Source organism: Sarcophilus harrisii, chromosome 4 (assembly GCF_902635505.1).
Source record: "Sarcophilus harrisii chromosome 4, mSarHar1.11, whole genome shotgun sequence".
Taxonomy (NCBI): Eukaryota; Metazoa; Chordata; class Mammalia; order Dasyuromorphia; family Dasyuridae; genus Sarcophilus; species Sarcophilus harrisii.
Window position 1 is genome coordinate 294,492,452 of NC_045429.1, and position 16,725 is coordinate 294,509,176.

General features: G+C 37.1%; 1 protein-coding gene across 2 annotated transcripts in view; it reads right to left on the reverse strand.

The window, feature by feature from the left end:
- B3GNTL1 (UDP-GlcNAc:betaGal beta-1,3-N-acetylglucosaminyltransferase like 1) overlaps positions 1-16,725 on the reverse strand; it is a 77,196-nt gene that overhangs the window by 8,602 nt on the left and 51,869 nt on the right. For both annotated transcript variants that reach the window (XM_003768873.4, XM_031968445.1), the window contains 2 exons: positions 5,411-5,546; positions 2,713-2,781 (listed from right to left, as the gene is read on the reverse strand). In XM_003768873.4, coding sequence (XP_003768921.1) covers positions 2,713-2,781; positions 5,411-5,546 — 205 coding nt within the window. The remainder of the gene's footprint in view (positions 1-2,712; positions 2,782-5,410; positions 5,547-16,725) is intronic.

Sequence of the window (16,725 nt, forward strand, 5' to 3'; positions counted from 1 at the left end):
AAGATGAAATATAATTTTCCTCGTTTTCTTTATTTTTCTTGCTTTTTTGGAAGTATGGCTAATATAGGAATTATATTTTGTATGATTTCATATGTATAATTGATATCATATTGCTTGCCTCTTCAGTGGGCATGTGAGGGAGTGGGACAGAGGAAGGGAATTTGGAACTCAAAATTTAAAAAGAAAACAATGTTAAAAATAAGTAATGCATTTACAAAAATATTTTTTAAAGGTAATTACACAAAAAAAAAAAACTAGAATATGCAACAAGAAAATCCTATTTTATTTTTTAAGTCTAGGCAACAAGCATTAATTAAGCACTTACTACATGCTAAGTGATAGGGACACAAATATGAAGAAAAAGCCAATTTATGCACTACAGGAGTTTACATTCAAATAGAAGAAGGCAGTATGCACACACACAAAAGAAGAAAAGCAAACAGAGAGGGATGGGAGAGAGGGATGATAAAGGTCCCAGTAAAGGGGGATGATTTTAGAGTTCACAAAGTCTGAGCAGAATTAAAGGGGAGTGAAAAGCTCACCAGCCTATTCCCCTCCACCTGCTAATGGGCAGAAAGGGATTGATCTTACAAGGATAATGCCAAGATGATAAGGCTATAAGATGTCTGGATATTCCAAAACAAGAAGGCCCCAGGCACTTGGGGCAGTTCCAGAATGTGATGGATTGGTTTGGAGTTGGTATTATGTGACTGATACAAAGCTAGCCTTGAAGTCTGAAATACCTTGGCCAGTGATCATACTGTGACTACAGTCAAATCATATAACCTCTCAGAACTCCGCCAGTTTTCTAAGACTCAATTAGAGATCATTTTCTGATTTGTTTTAGTCAGTGGAAATTCCAGATACCAATGGATGAATTCATGAGTCTGAATTAAGTTAATATTTTGTGCTTGAATACTTATTGAATGAACTATTTGTATCTCAAATTTTCAAAAATCTGTGGGTTTTTTAATGTGTACGTTTTCTATCCATGCAAACATATGATGTGCATGTCATCTATGTATATATCTACATGAATCTGTCAAAATCTGGCTAATGGGGAAGCATCAGTGTTAGAATCCTTACAAAGTGTTAACTCATTAGAGTTGATAGAGACAATAATTATCTAATTTAGCATGGTTCAGTATGATTGATCTGATCCTACGAGGAAATGTTATGGGCCAGAACTTGAAATAAGGTACTAAGTGGAATTGAGGAGACAATGTTTAAATCTAGTTTAGCATTGATTTAATCATACAATAAATAATGGTTGCCCAGTGATATAATGATTGGTGTGTACTCAGTGACCAGCATATAAGCAAGAAACTCTCAGGGCCAAAGAGCACTCTGGGAGATAGAGAAGTCCACAAGCCCACTCTCAGAGGTGGAGTCAGATTCATTCCATCTTCCACCTTTGTGCTGGATGGAGGCTGAAGAAAGGAGAGGCAAAGGGCAAGCTGCAAGAGCTCTTAGAATCAAGGAAGGAGAAAATAAACGTTTGGATTTTATCAGCTGCCTGCATTTGAGGTGATTATTACCCCGAACTGAAACTAAGGCTGCCTCCAGAAAACCTCCTCAAGAAACCTGCTCCCAGAGAGAACCATTATATTTTAAAGAAGAGAACACCACACATCAGTCTGTGAAATCTCACTGACCCCTCCTCAAGGGAGCCTTTGAGTCATTCTTAGAGGGAAGTCAGAAGACTGCTTGCTCTCATCTGCTCAGAGAGTGGGTATCAGGTGTAGAATTATCACTATCCATTCCCCTAAATATAACTAATATAGGGGGAGTGATTTTGTTCCTAAATCCAAACTGTTTTCCTGAATCACTATCCCTTAAAGAATGTTCCAAACATATCGTAAGGCTTTACACTTTTGTATCAAATACTAGTTGCATAAAAGATCACCATAAATAGAGAATATTAAGTAAGTCCATGTATTCAAGCAGATAGTAAAAAGGAGAAATTTTTAAATTGTAAGGTTAACATTCATTAAATTATTACTGAGTCATAAAGGACATTGTTCTTATTCACCAAAGAAACTAAGACTAATCTTTTAAAATTAATAGCTAAATTTTACTTTAAAAAACACTTACAAATGAAAATCAATATATTTTTAAAGTAATAGAGTATGCTTAGGCACTCTGTAATAAAGTCTACTGGATACATTATATAGCAACACTAAAATGGGTAGGGAAGGGGCTTTCTTTACTTACGCACTATTTACTTTCCAGTTAATAAAAAGAGAAAAATAAAGTAGATCGTTCTGCTTGGGAAACTGACTCCACTGATCCTGTAACTGAGACCTTATTTAATTCCCAACATTTTCAGTATTAAATGGAGGCCATTTATTTCTTTGTCATACTGCAAAGGATATCCTCAGTATTACATTAACTAAGAGGAATTGCTTTGATAACTTTTAGACTATGTATCTATAAGAGTCCCTAGAAAATAACCATTGACTCACAAGTCATCCAAACAAACCCCGGATATTTCAATGACATCAAATGTGTGGCAGACTCAATAAAAAAAATCGAGGGGTGGAAAGTTCTGTATTATTTTCTCCAAAACAAGGAGTGTTTTGTGCTTTTCTGTAACTAGTCAATGTAAGGGGAGTCTAAAGAACTATTGTTTTCCTAGGTCTTAAACTGAAATGATTTTATTTTACCAATGAAAGCCAGAGTGGCAGAATGATTTGAACATTTAGTACAAACCTTAGAGTCTTCATAAGAGTAGAAACCCTTCTTGATCTTGTTTTCATCAACATCACAGAATGCAACAACCTGGGAAGGAAATAATATGGGAGAAGATAAATTTAGAGCTATTTATTTATTTATTTATTCTCTTCCATTTTATGAGGAGCTCATTCTATTCACATTCATAACTATGATTACCTATTTTACTCTATCATTTTTTTTGTATTTATCCCTCTCTGTCATTGTAACTTTTCAAAATTCCATTTTGTTTCTGTCCTTCTTTTTACACACACCCCTTTTTCTCTTAATCCCTTCACTTCCCTCTTGGGTAAGACAGATTTTAATACCTACCTGAGTATATGTATGTGTATGTAAACACACACATTATATATTCACACACATTATACATACATAACCATCTATATTATATATCATCTACATGTATATGTACACACATGCATATGTATGTACATATGTACTACCTAAATGTATGTGTACATGTTTATGTGTGCATTGTGAATTCTTCACTGTCTTAATCAGTTAAGATGAAAGAGATTCAAGATTTGCCCACCTGCATCACACTATGATTTCCCCCTCCACTGAAAAAGTTCTTTATGTTTCTTTTATGGTAATTTCCCCCATTTTTCCTCTCTCTTTCCCCTGCTCCTAATACATCCTTTTTTATTTACCCATTAATTTTTTTTAGTACATCCCAACATGATTGACTCACATCCTTGTCATATATCTATATAGACTCCTTCTAACTACTCTAATAATGACAAAGTTATCAGGAATTATATACATCCTCTTCCCCAAAAGGAATTTAAAGAGTTTAACCTTATTAAGTCCCTTATTATATCTCATTCATGTTTATCCTTATATAGTTCTCCTGAGTCTTGGATTTGAATGTCAAATCCTCTGGTCCTTTTATCAGCAATGCTTGAAAGTCTTCTATTTCATTAAATATCTACTTTCCCTCCTGGAAGATTATACTCAGTTTTGCTGAATAAGTTATTCTTGATTGGAACTCTAGTCCTTTTCCCTTTCTGAATATATATTTCAAGTCCTCTACTGCTTTAATGTGGGAGCTTGTAAATAATGTGTGATCTTGACTGTAGCTTCACAATATTTGAGAGTCTCTTTCTAGATGATTGCTGTATTTTCTCCTTGATCTGGAACACTGAAATTTGCCTATAATGTTCCTGGAAGTTTTCATTTTAAGACTTTTTTTCAGAAGGTGACCAATATCTTATTTCAATTCTATTTATCCTCTGGTTCTAAGATTTTGGGACAATTTTCCTTTATGATCTTTTGAAATATTAAGTATTAGGCTTTTTCTTTAATCAAGGCTTTCAGATAGTCCAATAATTTTTAATTATCTCTCCTCAATCCATTTTCCAGGTTAGATCCAGGTTAGATTATTTACAGTGTTTTTATTTATTAAATTATACTGCATACCGCTAAAGAGTATTTGCTAGATTCATTAATGATGCTTCACCTCCATTTGTCCTTGACAGAGTTACTAAACATGGATATCACTCAGGACTTTTATGAACTGATGCAGAAAGAAAAAAGTAGCACCAGGAAAACAATATACATGAACATAATAAAGTAATAGCACAAATGCATCTGAATTAAAATTAAGTGAAATAATCAATTATGGTTTTAGAGAACCGTTATGGGCCAGAACTCTGAACTTGAAACAAAGAATTCTTAACAGGTAATAGATAAGTCAGTGGAATTGATAGATACAATGGTTATCTAGTTTAGCATGATGTTCTCCAAGTTCAGTATGATTGATTTACTCTTACAACAAATAATAGTTTCCTACGGATATAATGATTATTTATACTCCATGTGGAGCATATAAGCAGAGACTAAGAGCCACAGAGTACAAGAGCACTAGAAGTAGACTGGAGGCTTAGGCACAAGCCCTTGGACTTAGATTCATTCATCCCATCTCACACCCTGTGGTGGCAGGCCTGTCCTCCTGCACTTCCTCCACTGAAACCAAGACTCCAGAAGGCCTCCAAGAAAGCTAGTTGAAGTCCCAGAAAGAGAGACAAGACTTTGAATTTGGATTTTAACCCTTAGTTGTTCTTGTGGTGATTAATGAACTGAAACAAAGGCTGCTCCCAGAGACCCCAAGAAAACCAAACCAGAAAACATTACAGAGAACAGGTAATAAAATTAACTTCTCTCTTCTCATTACATAAGAATACTTTAAGGAGCAAAGTAAGTTAGCAGGGATAGGAAAGATAGGTGATGGGGGGAAAGGTGGGAATGTTTGTGTGTGTATGTATATATCTATATAAGGATACATAAAAAAATCATTGGTTAACTATAGGCTTCTTGAGGGAGGTGGGGAGGGATGAAAGGGGGAAAAAAGAATAAAGTAAAAATGTGCGCAGCAGAGAACAGAAGAACAACCTACAAGGAAGTAAAGAAAGATGGATAATCATGAATATAATTTCTATTATTATATAATCCTCTCTTTAACTGGTAATTTATTGTTATATATTTTGAATCCTCCCTGATGTTCTCCTGGGCACATGACAAAGTTCTGTCTTGCTTATTTTGTTTTGTCTTCCTTTTCAGTTTTTTTTTTGTTTTTTTTTTAATTAAAAAAATAATAAAACAACAACATTTAGAGTGAACAAAATGATAGAGAATAATTATTTTGATAATAATAGAGATCATTATTTTGCTATCCTACCTTTTTCTGGTTTATTGGGGATAAGCTTCTATAGAGTTTTCTCCCCTGTTTGCCAGCATTCCAGATAGTAAATGATGTCCAATGCTGAAGAGCCCTTTCTTCTAGGAACTGAACTCGGTGTTGCCAGATAGTGCTTCTATAGTATGGAGAAAAAAAAGATATGCATTTGATTCTTTTGTTTCTCCTAATGCCCAAACCCATGATACAGAAATTTAACATTATGTTTATTTACTGGTAAATTCCACAAAGTCTGTCTGACTCTAAAGCTTCATTGTAACATGGAGATGAATTCTCAAAAACTATGCCATCAAATCACTGCCTTCTAACAACAAATCTATCCAAGCATATTAAAAACTCAGCAACAGGAGGCTAATCACTTGGAAATCAATTCTTTAGTGGTAGTAAACCATGAAAGAAAATTAATACAAAATGGGTCCTATAAAATTCCCTTATGCTACTACAATGATGGTTGAGTGGTATCTAAGTAGAAAAAAGGGTTGTGGCTAATGAAAATCACAGTTTTTAGATCATCTATAACTTTAAATTGGCAATTGATACTCTAAAAGTAAAATCTATGATTAACAAATGTACAAAGTCTTGAAGAACTGAATTATGATTCAGTTCTGCCCCCTAGAACCCAACTTGTTTTTTATTATAACTTTTTATTGACAGAACATATGCATGGGTAATTTTTTACAACATTATCCCTTGTACTCACTTCTGTTCCGACATTTCCCTTCCCTCCTCCACCCCCTCCCCAGATGGCAAGCAGTCTTATACATGTTAAATATGTTATAGTATATCCTAGATACAATATATGTGTACAGAATCATACAGTTCTCTTGTTGCCCAAGAAGAATTGGATTCAGAAGGTAAAAATAACCTGGGAAGAAAAACAGAAATGCAAGTAATCCACATTCATTTCCCAGTGTAGAGCCCAACTTTTAACATAAAATTTAAAAATCAAGAAATAGACTGGAAAAATGAGTAAACAATAACTACAAAAAAGAATCTGACCATAAAAAGCTATTGTGGTACCAAGGAACATCAAGACACAAATTCAAAAAAAAGACAATAGTATAAAAACAGCTATAGGCAAAGGATATTAAAGAAAACTATAATAGTCATTATATCCTCCCAATTAATGAGACAAGAAGAAACAGCATATTAAATGCTAAGATAGCTAGGAAGTACCCCTTGAAGATACAAAACAAAATGAGAGATGAAAAGGGAGGGAGGAAAGGAAGGAGGGAAAAAAGGAGGAAAGGAAGGAAATAGGGAAGGAAGGAGTTGAAACTGGTTTTCTCATATTTCGAAAGTCACTAAGAAAAATAATTTCTTGGGATATGCAAAATGTTTTGCAAAACTGAAATCACCATATAAATGTGACCTATTATTACAATACTGATGATAAGTATTTGGGAAAAGGCTACCAGGTAATAATTGTAGCTTATGTATCAAAATCAATCGCAAAGAGGTGGAGCCATGATGGTGAAGGCAGGAACTTGCCCAATCTCTCCCCCAAACTTCTCCAAATTCCTTTAAATAAAGACTCTAAACAAAGTTGAGAGCATCAGAACATCTAAAAAGGAGTAGAACATTTTTCCATCTGAAGGCAATTTAGCAGAAACAGTCTATGACACCAGGGTGGGAGTCCAGTGTGCAGTCCTGTTGCAGGCTGTATCAGTGCAGCCCCAGCCCTGGCTCCAGTGACTACTAAAGCTGGACTCTGTGCCTTAGCACACTAGATCTTTACAACTATAATAGGCAGGGATACTCCTAACAGTTGCAGGGCAGAAAAGAGTTCTTGTGGCCAGATCTCTAGAAGAATCTCTGAAAATAGCTTGAGACAGTGTACCTTTCACCCTGGAAACAGAGCTCGACTTTAACAGAGTAAAGCTGAATAAATATAAATGACTTTGCTATTCTCAGCAATACAAAGATTATGATTATTTTGAAGGACTAAATGATGAAGAATCCTATCCATATCCAGAGAAGGAGCTGATTGTATCTGAATCCAGATTGTCTTTTTCTCTCTCTTTTTTTTAAAACTTAATTTTTCTTGAACGTTTTTATTTTCATTAGGGTGGGAAATCTGTTTCCCCCCCCCACAATTTGACTTCTATGGATATATTTTGCAGAACTTCACATGTAGTTTCTTAACTGTGGGTGGAGATAAGAGAGAGAACCTAGAACTCTTAAAATTGTAAAAACAAATGTAAAAAAATTGTTCTTTTAAATGTAGTTGGGGAAAATTTTAAATAAGTAAATCAAATACAAAAAAAGAAAGAAATGAAAACATCATAGCCAAAAAAGGATCAATTACAAAGAAATAGAAAAATTCTATGAAATACTACAAAAGATGGTATAAATTAAATCAATATACTTTGATATTTAGTGGATTCAAGGCAAATGTTGTTTTTGTGAAGGTGCAAAATATATGCAAAATGTGGACCAAAAATAAAGAATGAGAGAGGCCAAGACTTATAGACTACATGGAAGTTTCACAATCTCATATTAGGCAAACTTTTTCAAGAAAAGACTTGACAGGTACTAAACATGAAAAATATTGAATATAAAATTTATTATATTTTAACTGAAAGGCAAAGGCTGGAATTGAGATGAGAGTTCATTCCTAAATCAGCAACCTGTGTACAGACAGATCAGTTATGACTTAAAACAAAGTCAGAATTAGTATAAATATAGAAGAATAAGGAGAAGACAAATCATGAAATTGAAATCACTTAATCCTTATTTAAGCAAGCTGTTGATAATTAAAAGTGACTATTACAATAAAAATGACACCAACACTGATTATAGTATTTTTATGCAAACTACTAATACATATTGATTGCCATAACAAATCAAACATGGACCAAACAAGCTTATGTACCTTAGTCAGCAGTTACAACTGATTTGATACAGAAATAGGTCAATGGGAACCTGACTGAATATAAACTCACTTGCAATTTTTTTTGGGGGGTGGTGGAGCGAGGCAACTAGGATTAAATGACTTGCATAGAGTCACCAAGTTACTAAATAGCAAGTATCTGTGGCTGAAAATACTATGCTGTCCCCACACACTCAGTCCCCACAATCCTCTCTCTGGGTGCAGATGGCTGTCTATGAATAAACTTCTTTTTTGCTTTCTTTCTTTTTCTTTTTTTCGGTGAGGCAATTGGGGTTAAGTGACTTGCCCAGGATCACACACCCAGTGTTAAATGTCTGAGACCAGATTTGAACTCAGGTTCTCCTGACTTCAAGGCTGGTACACTATCCATTGTGCCACCTCGCTGCCCACAATGGATAAACTTCTTAAAAAGGAAATTGTCAAGTCTGGCTAGCTCCCTGGAGGCCTCATGGTCAGCCAGAGTCAAGATAAGCAAAAGTCCTTGGTCTTGAAGGGGAAGAGTGAAGAAGATGGACAAAACTGCCAGAAGTTTTGCAAGGATCTTGAGTTCAGAATCTCCACATTTCTCTCCTCTCCATCCTGCGACCAAATGAGTCTGGCTTGTCTCACTCCACTCTCTAATCCCTCCTATGATTATCTGTATACACTAAAAGATCGAGCCAGCACAGAATAGTGAGAAGGGCCATTTTTTCAAGCATATGCTAACAGTTATGGTCCAATAGGTAATTAACCTTAAGTGCTTGGTTGTCTGATTCAAGCACACCTTTTAAGAGTTTCAGCCCTTTACATCTCCCACTTTCTTTTGTTTTAGAATACAGATGGTCATGCCATCCCTGACTTCTCAGGGAGATGAAAACACCAAAAAGGAGGTGATCACGCCCTCCCTGACTTCTCAGGAAGGGAGGTGAAAGCACTAAAAAGGAGATCATCATGCCCTCCTTGACTTCTCAGGAAGAGAGATGAAAAACACCAAATGGAAGTGAGGAGTCAAGCCAGATATTGTTAGTAGGTTTCTGGGCTGAAGGGTCTTACTAGAAACAGGTATGCACAAACCTATCAGCATGGGAGGTACTACACAAGCACATAACAATAAATTACAGGTTAGCAGTGATGACTTTCCCTACAGCTGATGCAGGCTCAATGTGGTGTAACAAACATGAATTGTACATGCAAGTAGTGATATAAGAAAGAATATGAATCAACATGGTGTTGTAAAAGATTTCCAGAAGTCCTAGAAGAAGGGTATGTAAACAACAATCACACATATGCCTCCTGCAGCAGCCAAGAGATAGTTCAAAACCAATCTATTGTCCATTGCTTCATGTGTCAGGGAATCCAAAGATCCCTGCAAGTTTTTGAAGTCCTGCAACTTTTTATGTGTTAGGAAATCCAAAGATTCCTGCAGATTTTGAAGTCCTACAACAGTCTTATCATTTCTCAGAAAATCCAATGATTCCTGAGGGTTTTCAATTCCAACAATTTTTGATGTCCATGAGTTAAATGCCATAATTGCCATGCTTTCTGTGGTGGGCACAATCAGCGATGGAACCACCAGATATTTTTTGGGTCTTCTTCATTTCAAGGGTCTGCTCCGTCTCTCTCTGATGGACAAAGCGAATACGGCTCATTGGCACCCATCTGATTCCTTCTCCATCTGTAGAGATACAAGCAAATTCTCTCCCCCAAGTAGTTAACCTATCTGGTCCCTTCCATTCACTACTTTCTGGATCTCTCCACATCACCTGGCAATTATCTAAAGATAGTGGAGCTGCTCATACTGGACTCTGCCCTTCCAGTGGGTTATAAAACCTGTCTGCCAGAGCCAGTGCATCTCTGCCAAAAATCAAAAAGTTAATAGTATAAATAGCTAAATTTAGAAGTACTCTAGGGTTACCTGTAGCTCCCCCTTTCTTTTGTTTTTGGAGGAGCATCTTAATGTCTCTGGTTCTCCTCTCTACTATTGCCTGTCCTTGAAGATTAAAGGGTATGCCAGTGCTGTGTAAAATCTTATACTGTGCACAAAAATATGCAAAATGTTTAGAAATATATGCAGGTCTGTTATCTGTTTTTATTGCTTGTGGCACACTCATGATTACAAATGCTTGTATAAGGTAAGTGGTCATGGTCACTCATGGTCAGCCACTTGGGCTGTCTCTTTTGCTGCTGGTATTACAAAAGTGAATCCTGAAAATATATCTACATGGATAAAAGACAGATGATCAAAAGTTTTATAATGGGTCACATCCATTTGCCAAATTTCATTGGGTCTCAAACCACGAGAGTTCTTCCCTGGAGGGAGCAGAGGAGCATGGAAAGGAAGGCAAGCTGTACAGGCTTTTACTATGCTCCTAGCTTCCTCTCTTATTATTCCAAATTGTAAACATAAAGCTCGAGCAGCCTGATAATTTAGAATGAGATTCTTGGTTCTTCTTGAAATAAAGTTGGCCAACATAGTTAGAACACTATTTGCCTTTGAATTACTATAAAAAATAGGACCTGGAAGTCCACTATGAGAGTGGACATGCAAGATAGAAATCTTACCTGGATGCTTTCTCACTTGCTCCTGAAATTCCTTAAAGAGCTGATACATATTGGAAGCTACAAATTGTATTTGGGCTGTGGCGATTCTTTGTACCACACCTACTGAATAGGCCAAATCAAATATTATATTTATATCTCCTGGATAATAAGTAAGAGCTAGAATGATTGCATACAATTCATTCTGCTGAGTGGACTAAAAAGGAGTTCTGACTACTCTCTTTATAGTTAGATCATGAGAGTATATGGCACAAATATAATGTTTGGATGCATCTGTAAAGACAGTTGGTCCTTTAAGAGGAATTTTAGAAACCTTTTCTTCAAGAATCCATTGCCAATTATGTAATAGTCAGGTTTTCTTTAATGGAGACCCGTGTGTAAAATTTGGAGCCAATAAAATTTGCCACTCTGGGATGGTTTCACAGCATACATTAATTTATGCATTAGTACAAAAGGTATATATCTTGTCGATCTTATCCCAGATAACTGTACTCCCCACTTAATGGCCTTTAATAAAATTCTAGCCACAAGCACTGGGTAAGGAGTAAGGCTTTGTTCTGATTGTTCACCCACTCTACCACACTGTCTCCTTGATGAAGGACTGCTGTGAGTGCCTCTTGTGCATCAAAAACTGTATTTCCAAGGGTTTTTGAGTGACTCTTTCAACTACATTGGATAAAGCCAGTTCAACTTGTCTCAAAGCTTCTTGAGCTTCTTCTGTAAGCTAGTGTGGTGAGTTTAAAGCACTGTCTCCCCTTATGATGTCATATAATGGTTGCAATTGATAGGTAGTCAAGCCTAACACTGGACACATCTATTGGATATTTCCTATCAATTTCTGAAAGTCATTTAAGGTGTTTAGCTTCTCTATTCTTAAGGAAAGTTTTTGTACTGTAAGCACCTTAGGGTATACTTCATATCCTAAATACTGAAAAGGAGCATGTCTGTGAATTTTTTCTGGAGCTATGTGCAATTTGTAGTTCCTTAGTGTTTCTATGGTCTTTTGTAGACATACTTCTAACATTTGTTCCTCAGGTGCACATCCCAATATATCATCCATGTAATGTAATAACATTACTTTTAGAAATGCTTTTCTTACTGGAGTAAGAGCAGCAGCAACATACATCTGACACATATTAGGGCAAATTCCCTTTGGCAAAACTATCCATTCATATCTTTTATAAAGCTCAGCTAAGTTAACGCTGGGCACTGAAAAGGCAAATCTTTTCATATCCTTCTTATCTAGACGAATAGAATAGAAACAATCCTTAATGTCTATATCCCATAGAGACCATTCTCTAGGCAATTGAGTAGGAGATGGAAGTCCAGGCTGAAGAATTCCCATAGTTTCCATCTGTTCATTTACTTTTCTTAAATCAATCAACATCCTCCATTTTCCAGATTTCTTTCTTACAACAAATACTGGGGAATTCCAAGGACTTAGAGAAGGTTATAAGTGTCCTTGATCAAGATGCTCCTGTATTATACCTAATAGGGTCTGAATTTTATTGCTAGCTAAGGGCCACTGTTCTATCCACCTGGTGTATCAGTTTTCCATTGGATAGGAAAAGGTGAAAGTGTTGGCAGGCCTTCAACAGCAGCCCTGCCTAAAAAACCAAAGTACTCATTTGTAATCCTAATTGTTGTAAAATGTCTCTTCCCCACAGATTGATGGGGATTTTTTCAACTATAACAGGAGTAAAAAGTCCTGCTTCACCTTCAAAAGTCCATCTCATAAGGGCAGCACTAACTTCAGCTGCTCTTGATCCTCCTACACCAGACATGTAGGTGTCTGCCTTAATCTTTGGCCAGTGACTGGGCCAGTTGGCACCTCTAATGACTACAATCTGCACCTGTGTCTACCAATCCTTCTAATGGTATGCCATTTATATAGTTAGTGAGCATAGGACAGTCAGCTGTTACAGCTGCTGTCCAGAATATTTCTGGATTTTGTTGCTTGGAGTCAGAATCTGGGCAACTATCACCAGACTGCTTATTAGGAGTCTGTATCAGTAAACCTGATGCTACTACTTCTCCTAATCTACACATTGTCTAACCTGTATTAGTGACTGGGACATTCCCCAGTTTCCCACATCAGTGTATGAATGAAAACTGTTTTGTAAGTACTCTCAGGAAGTGAAATGGCCAAGCCTACTGTGCCTGGAGACAAGAGATCCATAGGCTGGAGAGGAACAGATTTTACCTCTCCACAGATGATATCTCAGTTGTCCCAGCTGCATACAACTCTAGTCTCCCCAAATGTAATCCCTTTCTCCCATCAGATTGCTTTCTGACTGATTGGTCATGTTTGGGTATTGACCTTTTAAAGGCTCTCTGAATGTAGCATTGGCTGCCATTGTGCTCCAAGTATTTTTTGCCTTGGGCCCCTCATCCCATTTCCCTGAATCAGTCTACATTCTGATGCTCAATGGAAGCCTCTGTTGCATTTTGGACATGGGGTTTTGGGTCTTGTTCTCCCACCCTGTTTTCTCCTTCTGTCTCTATGCTAACACTGAGCTTTCAGATGTCCTACATTACCGCACTGAAAGCATTGACAAGTCTCTCTGGAAGACCCTTGACAAAAGGGACCCTGTCTTCCCAGGTTCGGATCTTGGGAAGTCTGCATCACAGTCTGGCTATAAAAGGTATTTGTGGCCACTCTGGCACATCATCTCATGATCTCCTCTAAAGGAGTATCCTTGTGTAGTCCTAGTATAAATCTTCTACAAACCTCATTAGCATTTTCTTTAGCAAATTGCCTTATCATAATTTCTGTTGCTGCATTTTCACCAATAGTTCATATGACAGCTGTCTACAGAAGTCCCACAAAATCAGCAAAGGCTTCATTTGCCCCTTGTGCTATTTTTGTGAAGGCTTCTCCTTTGTCCTGTTTATCTGGGGTAAAACCCCAAGCTTTGATAGCAGCAGAAGCAATTTGCTCATATACTGCTATGAGGTAATTAATCTGTATTGAAATGTCTGCATAAGAACCTACCTACACCTGTTAGTTGGTCATAAGTGATTGGAGTATTAACTCCAGTTTGCCCTATTTCGTTGGGCTTGTATCCTACAGAGTTCACTATATTCAGAAAGCCATAACAAGTTTTGTCCAGGTTCTAAGCATGTCCTTGCTATAGATTTCCAGTTAGTAGGGGTTAAGACTTCATAAGCCAAATTCTGTAATAATATCTTAACATAAGATGATGTAGCCCCCTAAAGAATGCAAGCCTTTTTCAGTTCTTTGGGGATTTTTAGCTCAAAAGGAGTATATCTTCTACTTTCTTGACCTGAAGAGTTAAACTGTTGAATCACAGGATACATTTCTATTCTCAAATCAGCTGTATTCAGCCCTTCCTCTGTGGCTTTAAGTGGTACCTTTTGCAATCTAGTCATAGGAGGGGATAATTGCTGGAGGGGGAGGTCCTGGTGATATCACTGCCCCTCCCACTACTCCTTTCGCTATCCCAAAAGGTGAAGTTGATTGGGGCGTGTCAAGGACCTGCTCTTGTGTAGGCAGAGTTGAAGCTGGGATGTGAGAGTGAGAATCACCAAGACCTTCAAGTTCACTCAAGTCCTCATGCCCTCTAGTGATACTGCCATTAATCTGTCCTTTGTCTTCCTCTTTTTCCTCACACTTCCTCATCTGGCTGTTCTTAAAACTTTTCTTTTTTTTATAACTTGCAGAATTCTTTTAAGGCCAACTGTATGATATATATATATATATAGAATGTTTCCTTAGAAATTGAATCAGGACCTTTATCACTGTAGTATTCACACAGTTGATCTCCTACTAGTTTCCAATTATCTTCCTCTATATCTTCTTCCTTGAAGAAGTAAGGGGACATGCATTCTAATGTATCCAAGAGTCTCCTGATTTGCTCCCAAGTTACAAGCAAACCTTGTCTCTTGATCAACCTAAGTATGCTTTCTATAGAGCTCCCTCAGAGTGGGGTTGGGGGTATAGTTGGAGGTGGGGGAGAATCTTTTCCTAATATCTGCCCCATTTCAGTTAGAAAAGGTTACCTGTTTACCCCTTAAGAAAGTAAGTTCCCTATTTGTCTATTAAAATAATCACCCTATTTCTTGGTCACCAGGGAGTTCTTCAGTGAAATTAGGGTCCTTGGTTCACACGTTGGGTGCCAAAATATGAAGTCTGGGATAGCTCCCTGGAGGCCTCAGGGTCAGACGCAGTCAGGATAAGCAAAAGTCCTTGGTCTTTAAGGGGAGGAGTGAAGGAGATGGACTAAACTGCCTGTAGTTTTGCCAAGGATCTAGAGTTCAGAATCTCCACACTTTTCTCCTCTCCATCCTGCGACCAAGTGAGTCTGGCTTGTCTCACTTCACTCTCTAATCCCTTCTACGATTATCTGTATACACCAAAAGATTGAGCCAGCACAGAATAGTGAGAAGGGCCATTTTTTCAAGCATATGCTAATAGACTTATTGTCCAATAGGTAATTAGCCTTAAGTGCTTAGTTGTCTGATTCAACTTCCTTTCCTCTGTTCAGTTTGACTTCCAACCTCATTATTCAATAGAAACTCCTTTCTCCATGATTACTAATGGCCAAATCTAAGACTCTTTTCTCCATCTTCATCCTTCTTACCTTTCGGCAGTCTTACATACTTTAGTCCGGATTCCACTCATTAGTCTCCTATACTTGATCTTTATCTAGATTGTGACCAAAAACTGTGTAGATATCAAAGGGACTCTGTTCTGGGCCTTCTTTTTTTTTTTTCTACATATATTATTTTACTTTGTGATCTCATCCAATCTCATAGATTTAATTATCTTCTCTATCTTCTGATGATTCTCAAATCTATTCAGTCCTAACTTCTCCACTTTTGTGAGTTTGGAAACTCCCAACACCAACTGCCTCTCAAACATCTAAAACTGAATGTCATATAGACATCTTCTACTACATATGTCCAAAACTGAATATTCCTTTCCACTTATACCTTCCTTTCTCCCAAACTGCTGTTTTGAGCTACCATCTTCCTTAGGTGCCATCCTCAGGTTCTTATTCTCTCGCCCCCTTCCCCCATATTAATATATGTCCTATTGATTTCACTTTTGTAGCATCTCTTAAAGAAACCCTCTTCTCTTACATTCTTACACTGCTACCACCCTGAAGCAGACCATCGTCATCTCACACCTACACCACCACAAGAATCTTTTGGTTGGTCTATGTCCTACAAGTCTTTCCCCACTTCACTCTTTCACTCACCTAACAAAGTAATCTTCTAAAAGTGAAAGTCTGCCATGTCACCACCCCCTTATACTCAATAAACTACAGTGGCTCCATACCATACCCAATATAAATTATAAAATCCTTTGTTTGGTCATCAAAGGCCTTCATAATCTGCCTTCCCAATGTTTCTAGTCTTCTTACATCTTATATCTTCTCTCCCACTTACTATTCAATCCAGTGACCTACAGTTACCTTGGATATTTTCACTAGATGTTTTCCAAGCCTTGAATTATTCCCCCTTTCTTTTCCTTCCCCCTGCCCCAGCTTCCCTGGCTTCTTTCAAGTTTCAACTAAAATTTCCAGAAAGCCTGTTTCAATCCCCTTTAATATAATATATTCTCTCTGTTGATTTCAAATTTATCCTGTATATAGCTTAGTTGTACATAATTATTTGCATGTTGTCTCCCTTAAATGACAAGCAAGGGCTTAGTTTTTTGTGCAGTAAGAAGTACTAAAAGTTTCTGAGCAGTGTTGTCAATCATATGATGGAAGTAGTGTTTTAGAAAGAAAACTAGTGACAGGATATTAGAGATTACAAGAGAAAAAACTGGAGACAAGAAAATTAATTTGGAGATCATCACAAGGAAGACAGGATTTGGACTCTAGCTATGCCATAC